This window comes from Lepisosteus platostomus, chromosome 14, assembly GCF_059453375.1.
Source record: "Lepisosteus platostomus isolate fLepPlt1 chromosome 14, fLepPlt1.hap1, whole genome shotgun sequence".
In the NCBI taxonomy this organism is placed as follows: Eukaryota; Metazoa; Chordata; class Actinopteri; order Semionotiformes; family Lepisosteidae; genus Lepisosteus; species Lepisosteus platostomus.
In genome coordinates this window covers 37,168,701-37,187,942 of record NC_142624.1, presented here as the reverse complement: position 1 = coordinate 37,187,942, position 19,242 = coordinate 37,168,701, and the positions used below count along the sequence as shown (strand labels likewise).

Genomic DNA, 19,242 nt, shown 5'->3' with positions numbered 1-19,242 from the left:
TGTTGAGATTAATGATAAAATTCCCAACGGGTCGCCACAGGCCCCAGGGTTGTAAATACGGTTTCAGCAGGAGGCGATTAAAAGAGTTTTAGCATCAGTGGCAATGCTCGTGCCACAGCCCACCATGACTGCCACTGGCATTTTTACTTGTTGTGAGTTGTAAGCCTCCCAGCTCATCGTGCAGCCATGACAGACACCGCTGGGGGGAAATGGCTTCAAACGGGTGCACTGAAGAGTGTCTGTCGCCCTCTAAGACCTTTGCGATCTTGCGACTGACGCTGTGGTTCCACTGCAGGCCGAGCACATCCCTCCCTATGACGTAGTCCCCTCGATGCGGCCGGTGGTTCTGGTTGGCCCGTCTCTGAAAGGATACGAGGTAGGCCGCCGCTCTGGGCCGTTCTCTTCCCCATCCGTCGGTGCGTTTTCAAGACACGCGGCCTGTTTCCCTTCTCTCCCCTCTCGCTCTTTGCGAAATGTTGTTCAGCAGCTGTTTTCGAATCCCTTGCAGCGCAGTGCATTTTTCTTTCCCGTTAATTTCCCCCCCCGTGACAGGTGTAACGCAGTGGTATTAGACTATTATGGGGCAATATGGCGATCCCCGTGTTAGAGCTGTGCCCAGAATGCTGCAGTGTTTCGGTGATGACTGTGTCTCTGCTCTTTTAGTGTTCTGGTTTGCTCAGCGCACAAAGAGCCAGGCTCACAAGCTTCTCCCCTTCTCGGTTCTTTTCGTGACTTCACAGTGCGCTGAAGTGACATCTTTCCACACAGTGTTATAACACCGTGGTTATTAACTGAAAAGGTAATTTCAAATGAGGCCGTGAGCATTGTTTGCCCTCTCCTCCCTAGCACGAGAAAGAGTGCTGCTGTTGCAGTATCACAGTTCAGACTGCTTTCCTTTACACGGCATTGCCATGGCAACAGACTGCTGGATATAGCCTGCTGGACTGAAAGTGGAGCACTCTCAATGAAAGCACCTAAGGAAAAGCAAATACAGTTCTAAAAATGGTACAGTTTAAAAAGAAAAGTTAAAAACATCTTGAATTAATGAAGACGCAGATTAAAAAAACAAAGCTAATGAAGCTCCGAGGCCTTAAAGCAGGGGTCTCAAATTTAGTTTCCATCCACAGGATTGATTACATAGTTGGTCTACCTATTTATTAGCTGCATAAAGGGCTCGCAGGTCATTACTGTACAACATTGAACCTAATGATAACTGTACCTTTGATGAAGAGAAGTCCACTGAAAAAGATCTTAAGAAAAATAATTTCTAATTTAGAAAATAATTAGGTTAATTGTTTAATTGAGTATTCAGGCTGGAACAAAAACCACAAGACAATAGGCACCCCCCCAGACTGTATTTGGATTTGTATGTGCATATATTTATGTTATGATAACTGTCTAATTCTAGCATATCCCTAAGACATACAAAGAACATGATGAGGGAAGACAAAACCAGTTCTCGTTATAAAGTCCTTTTGTCTTGGCTGAAGTCATCGATTCTGAGAGTACTCCCAGGTCACCCCTGGGATCAACTGTGTAGCATCACACAGGAGGGGAACAGTGGAGGCATAGAACAGGCATTGGCACCGAGAGAAAACAGATTGATAATGAAGGGAGAAAAAACGTCTTCAAGCCTGGAGCACTGGAGTTTGGCCCCTTTTTGAGGATTAGCAGCCCTCAAATAGCAATGACTCATCCCTGCTTAGAGATTCTTTTAATCAAGCAGGTAACCATTTAAATGTTAGAAGAATTTTATTTTCTGCTTCTCTTTCTCCACTGAATTTGGTATCATGGTATCAAACTTGACAGGTTTTGCTGACTGCCCAGGGATTTAGATAATTGATTTATATTAGGATGAGCAGTAGTTCCAGTACAGACCCCTGTGGCACCCCACTAATTATATCGCTCTAATAGGAACTGGTTAGCGTGTCATTATTGGCAGGCTTTGTTGAAAAGCATCTGCATCAAGCTGAAAGCCAAAGTACAATACAGACCCCCTCCAGAGTCTCTCTTCTAAGACACATAGCGTAAGACCTACACAAGATCAAAGATCTTGCTGTCTGCTTGTTTGAAATCTGTCATTGAGTAACCTAGAGCAGCAGCTCATGGCTGGACATTGTGTTCTGTTGTCTTCCATTGTCAAAAATGAAGATTTTCTAATGTTAGTCTTTTAAAGACTTGTTATATGTATTTTGTTTAGAGGGACAGCAATTTGAAAATCCAAACTAGAATTACACTTTTTTTGTTAACTCTTACATATTTCCTGTTTGTTTTCTGTATAGAATTACCACAATGACAGGTGTTAAAATAAGCAATCAAACGGAAAAAAAAGAGAATACCTTTATTCCCGTTTTTATATGATTTTTTATTTGCATTTATTTTATGATTGTAAAATCCATGAAATTGGTCTTTCTCAGACATGTCAAAAAGATATAATGTATTTTTTATCTAAAATACATTTGCTCTTCACTAGTTATTCTTCGTTCTTTCTTTTTGTTTTTAAGTTGGTCGTGGAATGTTTTTTTCTTGATTTGACATGAATTAGGTTTTCTGGATTTTAGCCATGAAAAAGGTCTAGTTAGTTCATTCATAATTCATTATTGTTGTCCTCATGTGCTAAAGCTATTATGTGCTTCCTCATTTTAGCTTAGGCTGGAATAGAGCACTAGTATTAGAATCCATAGGAAGCAAATAAATCCAATCAATTTGTCTCTATTTAACATCAGTCTAATGCAGTTTTAGCAGTATTGTGCCTGAAGTAAAATCTGGCTTTTAAATGGACAAACTGGAGACTGAAAATTTTTAAGTGTTCATTAGTGGGAATACATCTGCTAGTCTATGTAATATGCAATCAAAAGGGGCTATACTTTGAGAGCTGAGAACAATAATAGCCATTATTCTTTTGACTAAATCTAAAGACACATATTCTTGTTTGGAAAATTAAATTGCACAAAATGCAGTTGTTCAAGCCTGGTTATCTAAACATTTAAAACAATGTGTGAAGACATCTAATATTATCTGGAAACTATGTGGACTGTGTGTGAAATGTGTCTCTTCTTATTAAATCATAACCCCATTAGAAATTGAACTAATATCTTAATACAATTTAAAAGCAGCCACATATCTATTGCTGCATGATTATCTTTAAACTGTGCAGACCTCAGCATTTACATTGAAAATTATTAAACTTTAATTGACGTGCTTCCTGTAACCTTCTGTTTGAGATGGTAGGCAATTGCTCACACTGCAGCCATTTAGGAAGTCAGTCATGATCTGTTTCACATATCCGCGAGCTATAAATGTTGTATCATTAATTTTACCAAGTTTTAAAATGTGATCAGCGCTTTAGAATATAATAGGTTTTGTAAAAGAGTACAAGTTTATAATCACCTGAAATTGCCTGTAAATAGTATAGATCGAGGTGGAAAATGACTAGAGTGATTCTCTTGTTTAAGACATTCATCTCAATGTGTCTGCTTGCCCCTTCTCAAGCTTTGGTAGCTTTACTAAAGTTAATTCTTTAGTTTAATAACCAATTTTTGTGATCAGCGAAAATGCACACAGCCCTGGGGAGAACATGCAGTCTCCACACAGAAGGAGCCTCAGGCCAGAATCAAATCCAAGACCCGACAGCTGCCCTGTGCTTTAAGGGAATAAATGTATCGAAATGAAATTTGGAAAATGCTGTTGGGTGAGAAAGGTTCAATAAGTAACCGGGTAATTTAGTGCTTCTACATGTTGCTGATTTCCCTTCTCTTTTCTTAATCTTTCTCCTTCCCAAACACCTTCTCTTTTCCTCTCGCTCTCCCCTGGCTCCTTGTGCAGGTCACAGACATGATGCAGAAAGCGCTATTTGACTTCCTGAAGCACAGATTTGATGGAAGGTGAGGTCCTACAGTACTGTATATCACTTTATTAGCAGGAAATATAGTAGTAGTAGTGGGAGGCACAGGGCGCAGAGCCACAACTTCTGCTGACTGTCTTTTGTAAAGTACATGGTGTTTGCAGAGCCCAGCTTCCACCACTAAGCGCTGACACAGCAGAAAGCAAACATGCTGCTTTTGCTGCTTTGGGGTTTATGTTTGTCCAAGGCGCAGACATGCTGATAGACGTTTCAAAAAGCTCACTGAGAATGCAAGACCAAACTTCAGACAGAAAACGAGATTAACTAAAATTGCTATTCTGTAGCACAGTGGGTAGTGACAACAAATAGAAATATCAACTTGAAAATTAGGATATCCCCGATGCTTTCTCAAGTGAGAACTGTTTTAATTTTGGGTTTTCAAAAAGAGATTTAAAAATGTATTGTGTATTTAGAAATGGCCTGCCCTTCTTCAAGAGTCTTTGCATGTTGTTTAATATGTAAACAGTCAATCTTTATATATGTGCAATGCTAATCTGTCTGTTCTCTCTTTCTGTAAGGGATGTTTCCTGTCTTTTAGCTGTCTTTTAAGTTTAATTGTTCTTTGTTGCAATTGTTTAAGAACGCAATTTGCTGATATCTGCTGTTCTGAAAAGGATTTTATTACCAAACTGGTAAATTTCTAAGGTAAAAGTTTGTATTATAAAAGTATTTGCTGAGAAAACCTTCTAAAATGAGTTCTTTAATGTGAGGCTTTCCAGACCACTCTCGAGAATTGTTAGAGGTCTTGTCTCAATTTGAACTAATTTGAAAGCAATAAGTTAATGTAATGGTGATACTTGCTTTTATATAAATTAACATTTGTGGTTGTTTAATTGGTTTAAGAATATTTTCTTTGATTCAGTAGTGGAAGTCCTTTAAGATATCTTGCCTCTAGTTATATGTTGATGTCTTACCAAAATTAACATTTTCTGTATATTCACTGTTGTTTTTTTGGTAGGATATCTATCACAAGAGTTACTGCAGACATATCTCTAGCAAAAAGATCTGTGCTCAATAATCCCAGCAAAAGAGCCATCATTGAAAGATCCAACACCAGATCTAGTTTAGGTAAGGTTGTCAAACCTTCTTCCGGTAACTATTTTACGTGTGCATCTCTCAGCTTTTTCTAAGCGCATTTTTCTTATTAATGATCATAGTTTCAGTAAGACAGTAGAAGACATAGAAAACCATTATTGTCCTGAAACGAATTTCGATTCTCTTTTCTGTCGTGTATGAATGCTTAAACTTGATTGTAATTCAGTTGAGAAAATACATATGATATAATATAACAAAGTGGTTTCTGTTTATTTCAGCTGAAGTACAGAGTGAAATAGAGAGAATTTTTGAGCTTGCACGATCATTACAGCTAGTTGTGCTAGATGCAGATACCATCAACCATCCGGCACAACTAATCAAGACATCTTTAGCTCCAATTATTGTCCATGTCAAAGTTTCCTCCCCAAAGGTAGGTACAGAGCAGTAAACATACAGATGTTAAAAGGCCATTTTACAATAAATAGATATTTTTACAATAAATATGTAACAATTGTATCTCTTGACCCTCCTGTGTTAACATTACTGTCCTGAACAGAACTACCGTATATACTTTTTTTAAAACTATAAGAAAAATGTGTTATTACTGCCCTCTATTGTTGGAAATTAAAACTGAACCCGAATTCAGACTTAAAGCACAATGTGATGGGGTGGGATAACTGCAGGAACGGTATTTAAAAAAATGTTACTTAAAACATTTTAAACATTTTAAGCATTTTCACAGCTGTGAAAAGTTAAATGCACTTCAGAGGCTTTCCAGAGCTTTTCCGGTAAAAAATGAACCCTTCCACACCACAGCAGTGTTTTAGAATATGAAATGATTCTGAAACTGCAAAGATCATCAGCTTAAATTATGGGGTTCATTTACAGTAAGTGGTCAAGTGCCTTTATTTTTGTCAGCTATTCTAAGACACAAATGTTTTTATTGAAATGACTGTTGTGGTCGGTTCCTTTCTTGTTCCGAAGTGGTGGAGTGACATACAGTATTAAAAAAGATGTATTAATAGGCAATGTACCCTGGTCTTAGAGTCAGAGACAACACAAAACATTGAATTATCCAGCTTTCTCACAACAATGTGCAATGTATGTCATGGTTGGTACCGTTTTTAAAAGTCTGAATGTCTCGCTTGTTTTCTCTAGGTACTACAACGGTTGATCAAATCTAGAGGGAAATCGCAAAGCAAACATCTGAATGTCCAGCTGGTGGCAGCTGACAAGCTAGCACAATGCCCACCGGTATGTAGTTCAATGTTGAGCTTTATGTTACTTCCTCTACTTGTACTACAAACGTAAGGTATAAAATAATATAAGTTATCCATATGTCCTCCCTTCCTTGTCTTTCTAGGAAATGTTTGATATTATTTTGGACGAGAACCAGTTGGAAGATGCTTGTGAACATTTGGCTGAATACCTGGAAGCCTACTGGCGGGCCACGCATGTCCCAAACAGTACTCCCATGAATCCTTTACTGGGCCGGAACCTGGGCTCCACCGCTCTTTCGCCATATCCCACAGCCATCTCTGGATTACAGGTGATCAGGGTGTTTTGGTGTCGTACAGTTAAAAAAAATAAATAATTGCTTACACTTACAGAGCACTTTTCTGGACACTCCACTCAAAGCGCTTTATAGGTAAAGGGGGTCCCTGCCACCACCACCAATGTGCAGCCCCACCTGGATGATGTGACAGCAGCCACAGTGCACCAGTCCGCTCCCCACACACCAGCTCTCAGTGGGGAGGAGAACAGTGATGAAGCCAGTTCAGAGAGGGGGGTTATTAGGAGGCCATGATTGGTAAAGGCCAGAGGGAAATTTGGCCAGGATGCCGGGGTAACACCCCTACTTTTTTCGAGAAATGTTTTTTTCTTTTGGTTTTACATCTCATCCGAAGGACGGCGCCTTTATTACAGCATAGTGTCCCCATCACTATACTGGAGCATTAGGATCGACACAGACCGCAGGGTCTGTAGCTCTGTAGCTTATGCAGTGGCGCACAACTCCGGAGCTGCAGTTTAAACTCATGTCTTCATGGCCAGTTTGGACACTCCAGCTCAAACGTTTTCAATGGTCTTCCATTGTTGTTGATTTACAGTAAGTAGACCTGGAAAACCTGGCCTTTGGGGACTGGAGCTCTGCTCTTGCTCAAAGTGGCCTACAGGGGTAACTTCATGGTGATGGTATATAGATGTATTCAAGATACAACAAAAGAAGTGAAAGATTTACCTTAAAGACAAAAGCCTTTGACCTTTGACCTCCGAGGGTGGTGATACTAAAAAGGGTTGTGCTTTTGCTTTAGAATTTAGAAATTATTATTCATATTATTTGTCTTTTATTACCACCTTTATAATAATGAGACTAGTAATGAAATTAATAATGAAAATGATTAGTCTGCTCGTCACCATTGAAAACAGTGGACTGGACATCAATTGGACCACAATCCCAACATACCCCCACCACCAGGAGTGCCTGACTAACTGTGCATCACTGTTTGGTGAAACATGGTTTGTGACATAGCCCTGACCTGGTTATATTCAGATTATGGAATTTATTCTGTTCTCCATTCGAAGTATTACTGCTAGAGCCACTTAGGAGGCTCATACCATCGTTCCTGAACATAGTGGTGTACTATTTGTACAGTTTGTAGTGCTCTTCGTGGGTTACTGATGTTGACTCGCCATTACCATCAAGTAACGCGTTTCATTTACCATCCTTGCGTTCATTAGGGCCAAAGAATGAGACACGGTAACCATTCCGGAGAGCACTCTCCGATCGAACGCCGGAGCCTGATGACCTCGGACGAGAACTACCACAGCGAAAGAGCACGCAAGAGCCGGAACAGGCTGTCCTCGGGCTCCCAGCATAGCCGAGACCACTACCCACTGGTGGAAGAAGAGTACTCCGACCCCTACCAGGACACGTACAAACCACACCGGAACCGTGGCTCTCCCGGCGGCTACAGCCACGACTCGAGGCACAGGCTTTGAGTCTACATGCAACCTGCTAGGCCTCTCCTCTCTACCACCCAGTACTAAAGAGCTAAGACAGTCCTGTTCAATCACGTGAATTTTCCAAGTGTAATACCTCGTTTCCCTCTGGCACTGGTTCTGCACAGTGTTGACCTGCAAACTAATCAGGGTACTGTACATCTATTTTTTTTTCTGATGCAAGCTTGTAAGTGAAAAGGGAAAGTGCTGATTTTTCTTCTGCAGCGGCCAGTGTGATAAAGTTCCTGCTCTAAGGTTAGGGGGAACGCCTAACTGTTTTTGTTAGTACAAGGACAATTAGAAATGAGGGCTGCTAAGCATTGAGGTTACACTTTATGTAAGCAAGTTAATTTGGCAGAGGCCATGAGCTTTGTGTGAGCATCAGGACCTGCCCTGCAGTATTTCAGAAGCCCTGTGCTTGAGTACTCACCGGGGCTCGCTGCAGCAGGGTTCCAGCATGTATTGAACCAGTGCCAGCTTGGAGGAAATACTCTCACAAGGATGCATCCCATGACCAGCATGGAATTTGCACATTTTCAGGAGCCAACAGAAACGGAGTATGACACTCTTTAAATGTCCTTAATTTCTTTCAATGACTTTTTAGGTTTAGATTTTATGACTGTATACTCTGTTGTACAGTATAAGGCAATGTTTATATTTGCCAAACATATTATTCGAGTAAATTGGATATGGTTGTGATCCCTCCAATAACATTGATTCCTACCCTTTCTATTCAACTCAGTTTGTGCCATTTGAGATGGGCTCTATCAGGCACTAGAAAAATGTCTTGTTCCATAAACAAATGGAGCATTGGTTGGCATCTTTTCCGAATAGGGTGCCAAGCAGCGAGATGTGATTTATTTTCATTTGTTTTCTAAATGCACCAAATGGCCTACACTATTTCCTCAGATAAATTCCACACACATTTTTTTCTCTACAGCATGCTACACACATTTAAGGATTTGCAAGCTGTCTACCATCCTGTGTGGATAGGCCAAATTGAAATTGAAATCATCACAAGTTGCACATCAACACTCTTTATGCCTTGGTTCCAACCTTGTTTCAAGGTTTAAGCTGCTCCAACCTTACCTGGAAGATCTCAGTTGTAACTGCGCAGGGATGTGATTTTAGGTTTGGCATGAGGCCAAAGTGTTGATCATGGTAACCTGTGATCAGATCATTCATGGCGGCCATTGCCAAAACCCATAACAGCTGCTTGTGAAGGTGATGTCATACGCATCGTATTTCATTCTCTTGGTTCCAGGCATGTGTCCCTTTTGGCAAACCCACAGTTCTTTTGTAAATGAAAACCCTCTTTGATAAAACTGAAAGGGGCTTCGGCATATGTTATATCAGTGCTGTACAGCAGCTTGCTTCATGTATTACATGATTTTGGCAGTTCAGGTAGACTGAATTATGAAGAAGACGAATGCCATGCTCACAGAGGTCCTTGTCAAACTGCAGAGAGGCCGTGTCAGTTTTGATCTTGGTTAATTAACGGGGATGAGGAGTTAGGGGAATCCAAAGAGACCTTTAGTCCCATCAGTATCCACGATGTCAGTATTTTGCTGGATCTTGAGGCCTGTTCTCTCACACTATCGCACCTGCTCAATAGCTGCAGGGCCCAACTAACCAAGTGTTGTTTGTACCTGAAGAGTTGGTTGGCAATACCTAAAGCTGTGTGGGACATTCACTGCTGAAAAACAAATCAAAAATACCCAGTGCAAAGCCTCAGCACTGCAACACTGCTTTCTCAAGTCGAATGTATACAGTAGTGAAAAGCTTATATAGTTAATGTTTTGTTAGTGAACTCAGCAACAGGCAGGTTTTTTGAACAGAAAACAAAGTGAAATTTTACCTGAAACTTTTAGTGTTTACTGCTGTGCGGCTAAGGTGTTTGTGTGCTGTGTTATGAGATGATAGCACTAGTCCTTATCACACTGTTTCCTTTCCCAGATGTTATTTTAGTGCCTCTTTTTTAAAGCCTTGTTGAGAAGTCTTCCATGTCTTGCCTGTAAAGAGAAAACGTCTGTCAACACAATTGCAGCTACACAAACCTGAGTGCCATCACTTCCATGTCGATGGAATGATGTTACTATCAGCTTTAGTTTGGCTCGTTTTTTGGTGAAACACATTTCAAGCGCTGTGTCAGTGACTCCTACTGTAAAAGTAGAAAAGCTGACAAACTTAATTTTTATTTTTAAAAGTGCTGAGTTACTGGGTAATGTCCCCCAGCTAATTTATTTTCTATACACCTCAGGTTTAAATGGTGATTCCCCAGTGTGATAATTTGGTATAGGTATTTTGATTGTGGATTCCATTTACGTTGCGTATAATTACAGTAGATGGCTGTATGGTGTGATATCACTTGCTTTTTAGAATTGCTTTCCTCTGCTTCTGCCTGATAGGTATACCCTACATTCTGTAGTATGTCAAACAGACCATCAATCATGAGAAACTGAGGCCATCCCAAATGACAGTATTTTAAAGATTTCATGGCACTTGTTGGTAGTGATGGTAAATCATTTGTATGTGAAGATGTATTAGAATGTTTATTTCTCTCTGTTTCTCTACTATAGTTCATTAAAGCTCAGGGGTTCACTCTTACGTATGAGCCTAATATAATATAATACAGCATAACTGTCCATTGCATATTGACAGAGTGAAAATGTAAAGTACGTGAGAACAGGGGTTTCCAGTCCTGGTCGCAGGGACACATAACAGCTGGTTTCCATTCCAGCAGAGCTCTGTGCTTAATTTAATCTTTAACTGAACTACAAAGATGCCCGATAGGAATCTCAGCAAATTTTGTTTCTGATCTAAAGCTTGAGTACTTCGCTTTGGAAAGGCAGAAGTTAAATGCAACCTCCTACATGTTTAGGGACTGAAAACAGTTAATACGCTCAAGTGACTCCACTTACTGCATATGGCTGTTGAAGGGTTCAGTTCTGTGCAGGGAACTGTGCCCGGCCCGAGAGAAACGCAGGTGTGTGCCCCCTGATCAAGGCTTGGTAACCGCTGCCTTAGGGCTCACAGGGATTGGAGAGGGGTTCAGAACTGAACCCTGGCGTGTCTTTTAGTACCTTTTGTATTTTCTCAAATATCTGCATGTGCAGAACTCCACTGCAAACACAAGAATGCATTGAGGATGACTAAGGAATTAGAGAGGGAGCTTAAGTTTTGAGAATGCAAATGACAGGTCAGGAGTCATGACTAGGTAAACCACAAGAACCACTGATCCTTTCTCTAGAACTGAATCACTTTTTAAGCACTATTTGTAAAACAGCTATTTATGACAATCAGGAGAGTTTTGGTAGTAGATCCCACTTTTTCTCCTTCAATAGGTTGCTCTTGTATTTAGTGTGGTAAATCCTGTCCTGTAGTAAAAACATAAGACATTCCCCCATGAGAAATTCAGAGCTCTGTGGAAATATCACATAACCTTCCTTCAGCTCTCAAAAGAAAGCGTGAATGCGTGTCATTAATCTCTTTACGGCCTTTATGTTCATTTCTTGTTTCATTTTCTAATTCTTTCATATTACTTGGCTGAGATACTGGATATGCACAGTAGGGCCTATCTTAAAAAAATGATTAATAAATGAAATCTTACAATGAAAAACAATTTTCACGCCTTGTCCAAATACTAGATTTTTTGATAGTAGAAATTAATGTGGGAGTAAATATATTGTATAGTTTGGTTCACTTAGAAACCTCCAGCTATTCTTTTCAGATCAGATGCTTGATTTTGCCCTTTGTTCGATGCATCACTTACCCCTCTCTAGTTTTGACCAATGCAGAAGTGATAAAAGATAAAACAGATATACATTCAAAAACATTCAGCGATTTGTAAAAATATTTAGGTAAACTGTTTAGCTTCTTGAATTTAGTATGCTGATTTGATAAGCAAAGTTGGTATTCAGAATTGCCAAATTTCAGTGAACTGAAATTCTTTTCAAAATGTGAGTAAAAGAGCCTCTTGGCTAATATATAGTACCAATTATCAGTATTTAAAGCCTTATTATTCAAATTATAACTTGCATTAGTTGCTTTACCTGCCAAAATAAACAATTGAATGCCTTTTATTTTCAAATTTTTTTTAAACAGGAGTTTTTATTCCTATGAGTCATCGTTCTGGCAGTTTTGTGTCTTTTGTTGATTTTCACAAACAGAGGTTCAGCTGTGAGGAAGAAAGAGCACATTACAATACGTGGATGTGCTCTTTAAGATATGAGATAAAATAGCACATTATGATAGGGATTGCACATTGGTGATAGCACAAATTTAGAATAGAACTACTTTTTCTGAATTTGTTTAGAGAAAAACTTAAGCAGAGTTGGAAATATGCGGTACACCCATTGGACAGATTTGTGAAACTTGCTTGTTTTTTTATTACATAAGTTTTTGTGGACCTTGCAGATATGAGTTATGGCATATAGAAAACCGCTGAGTAATGTTCAGTTAGATAATTTGCCATTTCAAACAAATTACAGTTTACTTACATTGTGTTTTCATAGGGACTGCAGAACGTAGAACAAATTCCTTCTGGTTAGCAATGCTATATGCACTATGTAGGAACCCTTTTATATTTCCATTGTCACTTCTTAAATTTATATTTTGTGTATATTTTATTAGTGGTCAACTTATTAAGTGGTTGTATATATAAAGTGTCATTCTCCATTTAGTCCTGCTTCACTACTTAAACATGGATCCATGTTGTATAGACCACATGTAATGCGTTAAGAAGTGGATACTTTGCCAGTTCAGTATTTCTTCCCTGGTGCTATTTTATGAATCTGCTTGCCTATTTATGCTTGGACTTTCAGAGATTGATGATAAAGTTGTATAGTAGCCCAAACAGCCACATGTACTTATGTGTGAACTTGCTGGACTATTTTGATATAGAGACAATATTAATGGGTAGGCCCTATGAAGTATTAGGGCACCCAGGAGGCAGCTGGAGCAAGTGCCCTTGTATTTTTTCTTCAGTACAAATGATATTGAAAAATGGATAGGGTTGACATCTTTTCCGTGTCTCAGATGCCCAAACGCACCTTTTACTCGAAACGTCATATACTGGATCTGAAATAACAATAAACCTGCCTCACAAGGAATACTATTGCTAAATTAGGTGCTTTAATCTTAGCACACTAAAGCTGTCAGTAAGTACATAAAAGATCAAAAATGTTTTCTCTTTAAAGGAACAGCTCCTTATTTTTTATGTCTGGACCAAATCAAAACTTTAAACCATCATTCCAGTGACAGATTTACCAGCATGCCACCTAATCTTGTCAGATCTCAGAAGCTCAGCAAGGCTGGGCCTGGTTTATACTGGTATGGGAGAAGTCTAAGGAAAACCTGGCTGCAAGTGATGTAGGTGGACCATAGGTGGTGCTATTCCCTCTAGAATATCTAGAATACCGATGACCCCATGTGATGGCCAGGGACACAGTGCTATAGAAGGTAACACCCATCAGAAGAGATGCTACAGTACATCAGTATCCTGACTTCTAGGTCAGTAAAGATCCTATGGCACTGTTCATAAGATTAGGGTTGTTAACTTTGGTGTCCTGGCCAAATTTCACAAATGGGGTTGTACGATTTGATCCACCTTATTTCAGCTGTTGGAGCAATTTTTCATTTCTCCACCTGACCTGGGCTGTTGGTACAGAATAGCTACTGTGTGTCACCCAGCTGGGGGCTGTGCTTCAGGAGTTCGTCTTATACTGTTTGTCCTTTTATAGAGAGAGAGCATGTTAAGATCCTCTGAGATCAAAAGCTCTATATAAGCCTGAGCAATTTTTATTATCTCGTAACCACGATTTATGATGGTGGACTTGCAGACAAACAGCAGCATTCAAGTGGGATGGTGGGATTAAGGGTTTGATTTGGTCTGGACTTTAGCTACTCACATGGATTGACAGACATGCCCTGGATTCTTGCTGTGTGGGACTGGGAGAGTATGGAGGAAGGATGCACTAATACTAGGAAAACAGGCCCATGTGCCACTACATGGCAAAGAAAGGAGAAACTACTACTCCCCTTGAAACCAGCACATATCTGGGCATAAGTACCTGTACCTATTTGTGCACTTATACATCAATGACATTGTTATGAGAAAATAAAACAAAAATGTTTGCTTATTATCATCATAATTCTTGATTATAGATTTCGTGTTTGTACGTATATGGCATTATAGGCATGCAATAATTTCTGACTGCACTATAGAATGGCTACTGGAACCCTTTTGATACATATTGAATCAATGAATACTGTCTGCTTTCCTGTTAGTAGGTCCAGTGTAAGTCCACTTCATCCAATGGATGTACTGTACACTGAAGTTATTAAAGTATGATGTGGAACTCCAGAAAGCTAAAGAATCTAACTTTGTATCTATATAACTTCATTGTTATTGTTTCCCAGCCCTTAACACACTGCAGTTTGGTCTCATATCTAGGGCAAGAGAAATTTAGATAAGAAGAAATCCAAGATGTTTTCTTTTTGACAAGGTGAATGTTTTGGGAAATGTTGTGAATCAAAATAGCTCAAATTTGTAAAGAAATTTAAAACAGTGGGGGTTGCAATTTCTCTCTGCCCAGTGCTGGATATTCAGACTCACAAATCTTGTTAGCAGGTTAGATAACAGGAGCTTCGTCTCCTGTAGCATCAGCAGAAACCTTTGGAATGAGACCCCTCTGCTTCTCTGAAATTAGAAATGTTGCATGAGACACAGGATTGCATGTCAAACAAATAAAAAAATGGCAGCAAAAACAACACTCCCTCCGAAAAATAATGGTAATTTTTCTTTGACTCCCTTTGTTTTGAATGGGACAAAGGAAATTCTGACACGACACACAGTTCCGCTAACTGGGTAGCTAGAGTTTACAACAATTTTTTTTTCTTCTTGAACAGTATCGCCAGGATAACTGGAAATCAACTACTGTACACCATGAAAGCTATCTAAAAACACATGGCAATGATCCCTATAAAATATGTAATTAGAATATAAAAACACTAAACTCTAAAAACTTGTAACAACAAAATGTGGATATATATATATATTCTGAGGCTCGTCAGGCGATGATCCAGTCAGATCTGAATCTTTCTTACTCTGATATTTTCTAAATACATGAATAATGGGACAATAGGCCTCAAATTATAAATAACATGAATGAGACTGAAAGTTCCTGTTTAAGTCTGGATATGAGACCAGCCCCTTTTCCACATGAAATGGTGATTTTTTTGTATTCTTTGTAATTATTATTATTAATAATGCACAAAAGATATAAGATCGTTTTTTCTTTGTTTTTTTTTTCTTTATATCATAGTAACCATTTTATGAAACAGTGAAAGAACCAAAAGAATAATGAAATTGGGGACTGGTTTAAAATAATGTAGTTTTAAGTAGAGAATTTGGGACACAAAATATAATAATGATCAAAGAAGTTGTAAATATTTTTTAAATGCATTTCTCTTCCATGATGATAGTTATTACTGGACGATCAGAATAATAAAAGAAAAAAGCTGTAAGTGTCCTGAATGACACTTCAGTTTCATTAAATTATAGGACTGGCTGGTGGGGGGGAATCTCCATCAGTCCTTCTCTTTGGCTTTCCGGAGGATGTTGTATGTATCCTGTACCCCTCATTAAGGAACCTGTCCACCTGGGGCACAGAGCAGGAAAAGCTCCTGTTTTTACAAATGGTTATGACTTGTGCTCTGGCCTGGCGTCTTTGAATCCAAGCAGGCAGCAAAAGGTGTGCCAATGCCATTATCCTTTTGCCTTATTAAGCAACTCCACCTTGAAGGAAAAGCTTGCCAACGAGGCACATAGAATGGCACTATGTAAATTGCGAAAACGTTCCCGTCTCGAAAGGAAAGGCCATGTTTTTCCAACAAGCGCAGAAGCGCTTTGTCTGGTACACAGAAACCTTATACCACCCCAGTCTCCCCTGCAACCAGATACCAGACAACCTCTTCTGTTGGTGAGTAAGGCTTCGGATTTCTACAGTTGTTTTCTTACTTTCAGAAAATGAGCCTTTATCCTTCCAGATGCCGCTACATAGTTGTTCATGAAGAAACAAAGCCTTTTGACTTATTTCCTGTGGCTACAGTATTCATCAGACATTTGCATAACATAAAACTCATTGCAGTTACAGTATGTGCATTTACCAGCATGCATACCGTTTTATGGATATGGCCCACTTACTGCATTTCTGACATCTGATTATTGCTGCACTGCTAAACCAGATGTACAATTCATGTTCTTGAACCACTGAGAGCAGGTCCTCTTTTCGGAAAAATTAAATTTAAGGTGCTAGCATAAGCATTATCAATTACATAATGAGCAGCACTTAAAAAATAATTCAGGCTCTTGCTGAGCATGATCTAACTAGAGGTATGATAATTGGACGTGTGTATGATACTTATCCCTTACAACTTGACTGATCATACTATTCTGCACTGCCATATCTATAGTGAAACTTTATCATAAAGTAGTCTGCGGTCAAAATGAGAATGTATGGGATATGTATTTACAGACATACCTCTCTTAACAAACAGAAATTATGACTTTTCTCGGAATCAGAAAATAGAGAATTTTACTTTGGATTAAGAGATTGTTGTTGTTTTTTTGGATCATCTTGTTAAAATCGAAGATTTTTTTTCATTTATTATTTTTTTAGAAACAGCAAAGCCTTCTTTGGAGGCATTTAAATGGCTATTGCATGCTTAACATGGCAATAATAAAACAATATGTTGCTAGTTATTAACATTCCTACTGGGTTTTACTTCTTATTTTATATTGTGAAAATGTAAAAAAGAAACCCTTTACCTACTATGATTCGCATAGTGAATATATCACAATTTTTCCTTGTCACAAAATGTGACTTGCTGAACATTATTTTATGAGATCTATAGCTAATGTTATAAGAGGTATTGCTTCCTGATATGCTGTCAAGAGTGAAAATTGAAATGAGAGGTAATGTCAGGAATTAAACTGAAAAAAGTAAACCATTTACTCTATATTTTATTTACCCTTATTTCTGTACCTAAAAATACCAATTTTCAGTTATGTGCAGTATTCTATAAAAGGCATGCTGGTAAAAAATTAAATCATTTACTATGCAAATGTGTACAGTGCTGCATGCTAACGCTTATCTCTCCCTCTGCCACTTAGCGGCTTCATCAGAGCTCAAATGAAATTGTGTTGTTATTTTTGTGGAAGAAGATGTTTAAAAGGGAAATGCAAAAATGCATGCATAAGACATTTTAATTTCTGAAAATTAAGAAAAATATGTTTTATGGAAAATAGATGTGTAAAAAATCTAGCTGCATTTAAGAGTTTTTTTCTAAAATAAATGGGAACTCTCGAAATTGCATCTTGTGCTTTCCTTCGTTTCACAGGATCTTTTACGTATAAGCTTGTCTTGGATATAAGAAGTACATGATTTAGCTGACTTTTACAGAAGCAGTTATCTTATGCAGTTTTAATTGATCCCCCCTAAAAGATAAATCTGCCTGCCCAGCTGTCTACCTCAAATTTATGTTATGCAATAGTGTTATTGTTAGTTTTCTGTGTAACAGACATGCATGCTCTATGATGTGAATGCTATGCAGACTTACTCAGACAGAATATCTGTGATCTTCACTTTATATTAGAGATAATTATAGCCATTAATCCTGGGTATATGCCCCTATTGCAATATAACACACCATGAATCTCCAAAAAATTTGCTGATGGGAAGAATTTCCCTCTATACAAAAAGGAAACAAAACCACTAAGTTACAGCTTGTGGGCAGGAACTGTGTTGCACAACATTATCAAACTTTGATCGTGTGAGTAAAAGGATCTCATGGGGTGAATGTTCAACAGAGACGTACTTTAAATAGCTTTGTGCGACAGTCTAAAGAATATACGGTCTTTCAGTAAGGTGTCTGGAAAAGCTAGCCCAATGTAAATAATACGTTTATCTGATTCTCTCAGTGGAATTTTGTCATCCTACACTGTTTAAAAAACTGCTTGGGGATCACGAGTGTCCAAACCACAACACTACATACAGTAGCTAAACATGACAAATATCATTCTCTCATGAACCTGAAGGCACCCACACACAGCCCCTTGCGTGCTCTGTCGGGACGTCAGCCAACTGCATTCATGCTGAACTGCAAAATTCAAATGGAAAAGCAGAACTTTAGCACTGACCACAAGAAGGCAAGTCAGAGCCGGCACTCACAGAGGGGTGTTTGAGTTGCACTGCCGTTTTAGCTGCTTTAATAATTATAATAATAATTGCTTACACTTATATAGCGCTTTTCTGGACACTCCACTCAAAGCGCTTTACAGGAAATTTGGCCAGGACGCCGGGGTTACACCCCTACTCTTTTCGAGAAATGCCCTGGGATTTTTAATGACCACAGAGAGTCAGGACCTCAGTTTTACATGTCATCCGAAGGACGGCACCTGTTTACAGTATAGTGTCCCCGTCACTATACTGGGGCATTAGGACACACACAGACTGCAGGGTGAGCGCCCCCTGCTGGCCCCACTAACACCTCTTCCAGCAGCAACCTTAGTTTTTCCAAGGAGGTCTCCTATCCAGGTACTGACCAGGCTCACACCTGCTTAGCTTCAGTGGGTTGCTAGTTGTGAGCTGCAGGGTGATATGCCAGTTTAACCTGTTTGAGCTAACTTTCTTACAGGCTTTCCAGAGACAGCGTGTCAGAATGAACGCAACAGATTTTCCTGGATGCATCTTTTTGTTTGTAATAAACTGTCAGTGATCAGGAAGGATTCTTTTTTTTTTGCTGCTCACGTCAAAGGAACCTCTGTTGATACATGTGAAAGGACGGAACTCCCCTTAACTGTTCCACCTTTTCACTCCAGCTTCATCTTATAAATCTGTTATTTCAGGAACCCCCAGAATACCATCAACACACAACCCTTCAATCCATCAGTAATTGTGCTCTTCAGATTAATAAAATTAATTCACTGTCTGTCAAACACTAAACACCAAGCTTCTATGCACAAATTGTGCTCATGCAGTTCCATAATTGCCCTGGAAATATAAAAAATCGCCTCTCTTTTGAAGTGAAAGGGCTGTCATCAAACCCAGCGACAGAAAATAATTGATGAATACTTCTTCAAATAATAGTCACACTTTCAAACTGTTACATTCACAAATAATTTCAAACACATCTCCAGCTATTTGTTAAAAAAACAAAGAAGCCCTGATTTCGTCTCATAATAGCATTTTTGGAGATAGCGTTGTTTCACATTTTACCTCAAAAATCTTGGCTGCCTGTTT

The 19,242-nt window shown here is 39.0% G+C and overlaps 1 protein-coding gene across 5 annotated transcripts in view; it reads left to right on the top strand.

The window, feature by feature from the left end:
* Positions 1-17,314, top strand: part of cacnb4a (calcium voltage-gated channel auxiliary subunit beta 4a) — a 54,581-nt gene extending 37,267 nt beyond the window's left edge. For all 5 annotated transcript variants that reach the window (XM_088606101.1, XM_088606100.1, XM_088606105.1 and 2 more), the window contains 7 exons: positions 296-376; positions 3,826-3,884; positions 4,863-4,972; positions 5,218-5,369; positions 6,098-6,193; positions 6,303-6,488; positions 7,679-17,314. In XM_088606101.1, coding sequence (XP_088462227.1) covers positions 296-376; positions 3,826-3,884; positions 4,863-4,972; positions 5,218-5,369; positions 6,098-6,193; positions 6,303-6,488; positions 7,679-7,939 — 945 coding nt within the window. In that variant the 3' untranslated portion in view covers positions 7,940-17,314. The remainder of the gene's footprint in view (positions 1-295; positions 377-3,825; positions 3,885-4,862; positions 4,973-5,217; positions 5,370-6,097; positions 6,194-6,302; positions 6,489-7,678) is intronic.
* Positions 17,315-19,242: the final 1,928 nt, after the last annotated feature.